The sequence below is a fragment of the Gordionus sp. m RMFG-2023 genome, chromosome 5 (assembly GCF_954871325.1).
Source record: "Gordionus sp. m RMFG-2023 chromosome 5, tfGorSpeb1-WG-v2, whole genome shotgun sequence".
Taxonomy (NCBI): domain Eukaryota; kingdom Metazoa; phylum Nematomorpha; class Gordioida; order Chordodea; family Parachordodidae; genus Gordionus; species Gordionus sp. m RMFG-2023.
In genome coordinates, this window is record NC_088779.1 from 17,657,443 (window position 1) to 17,666,927 (window position 9,485).

General features: G+C 23.5%; 1 protein-coding gene across 1 annotated transcript in view; it reads left to right on the plus strand.

Moving 5' to 3' along the window:
* Positions 1 to 3,342, plus strand: part of LOC135930221 (unconventional myosin-Ih-like) — a 33,696-nt gene extending 30,354 nt beyond the window's left edge. Inside the window, exons 23-29 of the mRNA XM_065467004.1 lie at positions 1,116 to 1,234; positions 1,376 to 1,585; positions 1,631 to 1,654; positions 1,703 to 2,302; positions 2,348 to 2,543; positions 2,771 to 2,845; positions 2,897 to 3,342. Of these exons, the coding sequence (XP_065323076.1) occupies positions 1,116 to 1,234; positions 1,376 to 1,585; positions 1,631 to 1,654; positions 1,703 to 2,302; positions 2,348 to 2,543; positions 2,771 to 2,845; positions 2,897 to 3,342 (1,670 nt within the window). The remainder of the gene's footprint in view (positions 1 to 1,115; positions 1,235 to 1,375; positions 1,586 to 1,630; positions 1,655 to 1,702; positions 2,303 to 2,347; positions 2,544 to 2,770; positions 2,846 to 2,896) is intronic.
* The last annotated feature ends 6,143 nt before the right edge of the window (positions 3,343 to 9,485 follow it).

Here is a 9,485-nt window from a genome sequence, read left to right on the forward strand (position 1 = left end):
CTTTAACATTTCATGTAGTATAAATCCTTGTCGGTAAGGAGCAGAGAATTGCCAGGAATATGATCAATATTGGTTAAGTCTAATTTATTTTATTCATGAACAAATATTTGAGTAATTTTTACCATTGCTATCGATCGAGTCCTTCACATCAAACGTATGGGCATATTTCTCTTTTATAGAATCAAAAATTTAGATAAATAATTAGTGGAAACACAAGTTGCAATAAATATTTTATATTAATTCGGATTTTTTAAAAATTTCTATTCATGTGAAAATATTTATGATTTTATATAAATTTACAAAAACAAAAATGTCTTCTTAACCTTATCCCTTTTCATTCATTGTATACTTTAATTTTATACTATTTACTTTTTTAAACATTCTCTTTTTAAAACCCTTATTTTGGCATTTTAATTAAATCCTTTTTTATAATTTACATTTATTTTATTATAACAATTAAAATATCTCTAAATAAAATTTTCTGGTGCCAGCACCAAAGGGAGAAAAAAATATAATTTAGCATGGGAATTCGGAATATTTTTTTTAAAAATATTTAAAAAACAAATTCCGAATAAAACGGATTCCGAATCCCAAATGATTCCGTATGCCAATACTACACTATATATTTTTAAATTATAATCTTTTGGCTGTATAAAATAAATGTAATTAAAAATTACACAAAATAACGATTTTATTAATTAGGGAACAGTCAAAAAAATAAATGATATTTATATGTAGGAAATATTATTCATTAGACCCATAATAAACATTATCGCTAAAATATTAAGTATCCTAATTACATAAAAAATATTAAACTTAGGTCATATTATTCCTATTTTGAGATTGTTCAAATAACAAAAAAATAAATAAAATATCAATATCCACATTGTTAAACTGAAAATTTAAAGCTTATTCTAAATATATAAAGTATGCTTAATTTTTGTAAAACTTTATAATATTATTAAGTTAAGGAAACCTCTCCTCTTTTTTTAGATAGTCGATTTATATACTCTTTAAATTTAAAAAGAATTGTTTTCCTTTCTTTAATGTAGTAAACCATCAATATTATAAATAATAGATCTATATCAATCTATATAAAATTTTAACTATATTAGGTCTCACAATTCCTAATGTGACTAAGAAAAAAAGAAGAAAGAAGATAAAAGGGGGTACAAATATACCAGGAAAGTTGGCTTGGCAATACGTTTTGCAAGCTATGATTTCAACATATGAGGTCTACTTTTACTTAAATTTTATACCTACAATTATATTAATATTAATAAATATTTGATCTCATTTATGAAGTGCTGGTGCTCTACAAATAAATAAAGATGACATTTATATTTAAAAATATGGGCCTATCATATAAATTAAGGGAATTGAGTTTGATGAAGATAAACTTATGATTGAAGATGAAGAGTTAAAACAATGGGTTCAAAAAAGATGCAGAGAAATCAAAGCGAAGGGAAATAAATATATAAATAAGATAAAAGATCTTCTGGATATTGCAATGTTATCGGAAGAAGAACGTAACCCTCCTATTACAATACAAACTTTTCAACACATATTTACAATGGAATTTAAGGTATAATTACTATCAAAATTACATATATTTATAATAATTAATTAGCAAAAGGCACTCTCCGATAATACAGTAAAATTATATAGTTTACTTAAAACCCTTGCATTGATTTAATTTAAGGATAAATATGATGATCCAAATCAATATCATGAATTGAAAGATAATATTAATTATAATAGGCGCATTTCTGAATATTCAGTTCGAATAAACAAAGATCATGACCCAAGAACAGGCATAATAAATAACCCATCAATTAATATTCAAGCATATCCTATATTACTTAGTGAATTCCATTTTAAACCTAATAAGGAAATAGTTTACATAGATGTTATGAATAATTATCATTATAATCTTTTAACAAAACAAAAAATGTATAAAGGATTGGAATTAGATTTAATAAGTCGCAGTTTAATTTTATTATTAACTCAATATCCTTATGCTAATAGAAGATATATAAAATGGCGAAATGAACTTGAATATCATCAATTGGATAAGCATAACACTGAAAATTCACATCATAATAAATTCAATGAAGAATCAAAATTGGGTTCATTATATTTTTTGGAAAAAAAGAAAAATGAATATGACGAAATAGATGAAAACTCGAATGATAGTATACTCCATAAACCCCAATCTCAAAAATCCCCTTTTACTATTGTTGGTCTCAAAGAAAGCAATTCCACGAACGTTGGTAGATATTGCGAAGGATATTCATCAGAAGTTAATAAATTTTCATTGGTTATAAACTATTATTAATTTAAAAAGGAAACTATTGCTTTATCTTTAACTAAAAGTATGAGCATAGTATCACAGGAAAATATACATTCCAATGAAAGACTATATTTAAATTTTGGAGATAATGAATCTTTAATCCCTCTAAAATATTTTAAAGAATCTTTCAATGGTTACTTATTGGCTCTTGATACGGATTCAAAATCTAGGGAAAATATACTGAGAAAAAGTTATTTTTCTTACTTCATATAAATCTTTAATCTATTATAACAATTAACATTTTACTATAAACGGGGCAAAAATTAAGTGCAACACAAATTAAATATGTTAAATTTTTATAATTTAATTAATTAAAAAATTGAAATTTATTAAAATAATTTATTATATAAAATTCGTAGATTTTCATATATTTATCGATAAAAAACTAAGAAATATAATTAAATTTTATTTTTTAAGGTATTTCAAGATCAAAATCTTTTGCCTGTAATTTGAATGAAATTTCAACCATTAATAGTTCTCATGAACATGAAAGTGATATATACTTTTATTAGTAATTAATTATATATTTTTCCCAAATTACAGCCATTTGGCCCCCAAAACAGAACTCAGATTTATCTTCCTATATGAGTATGACAGATACAAGTTCTTCTCGAATTTCGAATAATACTCAAATTTCTCAAAATTCTTTTGATTTTAAGGATCAAGTTTCTTTTCAAGATTTAAACATTAATAAAAATTATACAAGATGTAGTTCAAATTTTGAAAATGTTAATAAACAGAATTTCAAAGATTGCAGTTATCAAAAATATAATGATTTCACTCAAAAGGATTATATAACATCAGATGACTCACAAAATTTATCTGCTAGTAAAGGAATATCAAGAAAAGCAAATATTACATCAAATACTATAAGTACAAATGAATCTTATAAAAATGGGGAAAAAGATGAATGGGATTTTATAACTAAAACGATAACATCACGAAGAAAGTACATAAAAAAATCTACGACTAGCGAGAGTTTTTATTAATGATTATATTTATCACTTCTATTTTTAATGTTATACAATAATTTGACCTTTATTTAATGAATTATTAAATGTTTTAATCTTATGTAATCGCCAATATAATATTTTTAGCCAGTGTTTGAAAATATCAAAATAATATATCAATAATCTATTAAAGTTTTTATTATTGTTTTTAAATAATTTTAATTTATTCAGTTAATATTTAAATTATTTATAGTAATCAAGGTAATATAGAATTATTCTCCTAAAAATTCCTAATTTTTCAGACATATTTTATAGTTCTAGTCTAGTCATTTCAAAGCCAAAATTAGCTGCACTAAAAACACCCATCTCGAACTATTATTTAAAAACATTAGTATATTAGCTTAGTTCCTTTCTGGTTATTAATTAAAATTTTATAACGAATTTTCCATTTCCGCAATATTAGTTTGTTCCGATGGCGATAAAAAACGGGGTTATGATATATATGATATTTTTAAATAATATAATCCATTTAAAAGATTTTATAGAATTAGGTAAGAATGTGCAATGGGAGACTATATTTAAAAAAAGCTATCATTATGAACATTTCATGGAACGTTGGTTCAAAACTAAGTCAATAGAATTTTTTTTAAAACAGGAAAAAATTAACATCCTAATATAACTTGACATAATATGCAGTGTCATAAATTGGGATTTTGTTTTGTAAAATTTGATTTTTGGTAAATTATGTATTGCGTTTGGACAGTCATTTATATTTTTATAATTTATGTTTTAGTTTAATCGCATTAACCTTTTATTTTTAGATTTATAAAAGTTGATTATTGTAAAGTCCTTATAATTATGATTATTATAATTTTTAATAAATGTATTTTTAGTTTATAATTTGAATTTTTGGCATGATAGGTGGTTTGTAATTTTTAAAAAATGTATTTTTAACTTGTTAATTTTTAATTATTTTTTTAAGTTATTATTCGCATCCCTATAAAAAGGATACAAAATTTTATATTTCAATTCATTTTTTTTGAATTCATAATTTTCTTTTTATTTTTTTAAATTTTATTTTTTTTTGTGATTATAGATTATAAAATTTGATTCGTTTTGTTTTTCGATTGTAATAATTTGGCATTTGAATAAAAAAATATATTCTGGAAATATTCTGAAATTGTGTAGTATTCTCGAGGGCATAACGTAAAATGCAGCTTTTAAAAATATTAAAGATATTATATAAAAGTGGTTTAATTTTAAATACTCTAAATATTTAAGAGAAATTTAAGCATAACTTTTCTAACATTTTGAAAATTATCAGAATAATGCTAATCATTATAGAAAAGTTTCATTCGATGTATATAATATATTTTACATTATATATTATAGACCATATTTTCATATTTTATAATGAGAAAATAATTGGGTCTTATAAGTTTGAGTTTTTAAATAAACACTATCATGAATCTCTAATAGTCTTTTACTTATATTACCAAGAAGGTACAACTGTAAAATTCCTTTTAATTAAATAAAATGCTCTTCTATGAAATACCTAAACAATCAGCAAATCAATAAAAAAAATTGTAAATTAATAGCTAGTACTGGCATGAAGTCTCGAAGTTATGAAAAGGGGCACAGAGAAGAACCCCCACTCCCAAGAAAAATATTTTGGTTCCCAAACTTGGAATCCACATTTTTTTCTAATGACTTATAATAATCAAAATATATTTACCCCAAATTAACTTGGGCCTCCCTGAAGCTCCTGCTATGCGCCTATGGCATGTAGAGTCTTGTTAATTTATCCCTCGTAAATTTCTTAGTTATAGACATAAGTACAGCATAGACTCGCGCGAATACACCTGCCAACAATTGATGATTTCGGGTATAACTAAAATAGTACTAGTCTATATAATATGTTGGTATTTTAATTCAGTTTTTATTCTATGCAATATAATATAAATCAAAAAAAATGAATAAACTATTACAAAAGTAATAAAAAAATGTCGATTTTATAATATAAATATGTATCGAGATGGTATATAATATCAGGCGCGTAACCAATGGGGGGGAAAGGGGGAAATTCCCCCCCCATCGCAAATTTGACTATTTTCATAAATATCATTTTAAGCTAATAAAAATTTTACCCCCACCCCCCAGACCCCCCCCCCCACCAATCAAAATTTTACAAATATTTGAATATCAATTTTCCAACATATTATTCAAAAATATTATGTAAAAATATTTAGTCAAAGAGATTGAAATCAAACGATAATTTATAAATAAGGCTGAGCATGAAAAAAGTAATGTGTCGTTAGCAGCGATATCATTATTGAATTCAATTGATCAATCAGAGTTTATCATTGCTGCTAGTTGCATCAATAAATTATTTTTAGCTCACTACTTTGTAGAAATTTACAAAAACCAAATTTAGATTTGGTTCAAGTTATTGATTTGGCGGAAAATATACATGAACAGGTAGATACAATAAGAATGAATGTAGATAAATATTTTCATAATATTTATCTAGACGTTGAATCGAAGGCTAAATTTTATGATATAATACTAATTAAACCTCGTCTAGCACCTAGGCCATTATTGAGATGAAAATAAATATTGGCTCAACTGAAGAATATTATAAAATATCCATTTTCATCCCATTCTTAGATACTTTTTTATAGCAAATAAAAGTACGGGTTTTAGATAAAAAACAAGTCTTTAGCAATCTTCAAGTTTTATTACCCAAAGATCCTTCTTCATTTTCTAATGCCACTATTGGTAAAATTAAATATTTAGAAAAATTTTATTCCTATGAGATTGATACTGAAATAAATTTAATCAGTGAATTCGAATTGTGGTATAAATATTTATACGTTTAGCTATTTTACCTGAGCATGCTATTGATGCGCTCAATCGGTGTAAAGAAACCTTGGCTCAATTTCCTAATATTTCGAAGTTGTTTTATATTCTTGCATGTTTGCCTATTACAACATATACGAATGAAAGAACTTTTTCCAACTTGAGAAGTTTGAAAACATATTTACGAAGTACTGAATCTTGGCTAAATGGGTTAGCTCTGTTAAATATACATAGAGATTTGGTTCCAAAGACAAACTAAATAATTAAAAATCTTGTATTTGATAAGAAGTTAAAAAAAACTTGTTAATTTAATTATTTTCTAGTCAATATTTTAAACTACTATTAGTATTTTCAATAAAAAAAATTATATTCTACTTATATTGTATGAGAATTTAAGCTGAGGCTAGTTTTTAAAGCAAATTTTATAAAAAAAATGACATTACACTTTATTTCAACTTTACATATAAATAAACCTTTACATTTAAAAAAACTTTATTAAATATAATATACCTAACTTGAAATAATAAAAAAGAGGCTTGTAATATCCTATCCATAAGCACGAATTAGTAAATAATAGTTAAAAATAGAAATATAATAATTTCCCCCCCTATAAGAAAATCCTGGATACGCCACTGTATAATATAATATATAAATTATAAAACACTTAATTATTTGACAGACACAACGAAGTTTTAGCCTATTAGTCATTGTCACGTATTCGTCAAATATTAAATCATTAGAGATTTTATTTATAATATTTTTCAATGCTCAATAAACCAGGTGCGTAGAGAAATTTTCTACGGGGATGGGGAGGGGGGGGGAAGTAATATATTTTTTTTATAATTGAAATATTTTGAAACATTAAAAATTTATTAGAACAAATCCTATTTTAAAAAATGATAATTTCGAACACAAATATAATAAAATAGAAAGTATTACAGAGCATAAAATTGTTAAAAAATATTATAGTTATACAAACCGGTGTGTAATAATAATAAAATATAAAATTAAACATAATAATGACGATTTAAAAAGTTAATCAAAATATAGTTCATATATGAAAATTTAAACTTCTTTTTGCGATGTATATTAAATAAAGCAACTCCATTCAGTGGATTTTCTGACATACTTCTGAGTAGACCTATTAAAAAACGAATTCGAATCGAATAATTGAATGAATTTTCTTAATAAAATAAATTATACTCAAATAAATTGACAAATTTTTTAATTGTAAATTTGATTTTGAAAAAATTATTATAATAATCTGATAATATGTAATCAATAATCTGATGAGAAAAAATATGTAATCAAGTTGTAAACCAACAAATATTGATTTAAACTATTATATTTAAACCTGGGATCCAATATTGTGGTTATTATTGCATTATCGGCAGTTAAATTATAATAGCCCAACAATTTATCATATGCTATATTGAAACCATTGTTAAAGAAAATATGGAAACCAGGTTTTTCATTTTTTAGGTTAAGAATTATAATATAATAAGATATAATCAATTTATAAGTAGAATAATTCTCCCCACATACCATATTTGTAGTTTTATATGAAGGCAATAGGATAGCCTTAATTTTTATAAGATCCTCTCATTCCTCCTATATGTTAACAAAGTATTATATTATTCCCTAATCATAAATTTTAGTTTATCTCTGATATTTGTTTTTATTGAAGAATTTTAATATTAGTGATTACTTCATTGATTAATTTTGTTATATCAGACTTTAACAATAAGCCTCTTTCAATCATTTGGTAGGTGCTATTCCACCTTATTTCACAATCCAATTTTAAAAATTTAGGAGAGTGTGTATGTAGTGAACTACATATATTTTTTAAAATAAATTTAACTATTTGGGATAATTACGAATCATTCTAATAATGTTTATCAGTTTTATAATATAAGGATCTTAAATTTTTAAAATTTCTTTGAAAATTAAATTAATTACATTAGCAAAGCATCGGATGTGACCTATTTTTATTAATGTATATTTTAAAGATAATCTATAAATAAATGTTTATTATTAGTTGCATTATCTAAAGTTATAATAAAATTTTTATTCTCCAAATTTTAATTATTTTAACAAAGGTTTAAAATATATTTTCAGTGCTTCTTTATTGGAGAGACATCCAAAAAAAATGTTACTTTAAAATTTTATCAATAAAATGGTTAGCCCTAAAAAAGGAATTTGTGTTGGGCTTGAATGTCAGATGAAAAATTAATCTGACTTTTATTTTTGGATATTATTTCCTTTACCAACTGTTCTTTTTCAGCAAATGTATTATACATATGCAATTTAAGAGTATTGGAGCTTGATTTTTCAGAACAATCAAGATCACTTATAAAATCATTAAAATTATTTGAATTAACAGTTTAGAAGGTATATTGTTTTTATAATTTATAAATAATTTTAAAAAAGTTTTAAAATTAATTTTTTAAATTGGTGATATAGGCTTTAAAAAAATTCAATTTTATTACACTTTTTAGTTTTACTAGTTGTGTGTGAATGAAACTTATCATAATGATTAATAAGAGGGAATGTTGTTTTGCCTTTATATCTTATTGCTCTTGCAATGATTGCAAGCAGCCTTTCCGCCTTTATTGATTTGATATTGATCCCATATAATCACTCTTTTTTGTGAGGAAATTTTGTTAACTTCAACATCAAGCATAACTATTTCATCAGAAGCATTTATCTCTAACTTAATTAGGCAGCTAACAATAATTTATTGTAGAGATGTATTATATTTTTATATACCTTTGTTTTGTGTAATTTTTTAATTATAAATATAATCAAAAGAAAAAATAGAAATCATTAATAATTCATAAAATAAATTAGTATTGAATTTATTTCTGTTATCTGTGAATGTGATAAATAAACGTAAATTAGAATATATATATATGCGATAGTAAGTAGTAATAATATTATAAACCTTAATTAATATACATTTTGTTTTGAAAAATAGTTTAACCTGCTTCTAAATTTTGTAGCTTGGGGAAAGGAGTGTTATGCCCCTTTCACATGAATACACGTCTGGTTCTATGCAATTTTCAGAGAATTATTTATTTTATTTTTATTATTTCATTGTATTTCTCTTTTTATGGTTTTTCAATTTTATTTTAATATAGTTTTTATATATGTATTTTAAAAATAATTTAGTTATTTTAATATACTATAATTTTATCTAATATAAAATAAAAAGTTTAATTTAAAATAATATATTTATTTAATTATGATTGATAAAAAAATAATTTCAAAAAATTAAATTCCAAAAAATTTAAAGAAAATATTCTCTCAGGCTCTATTAATAT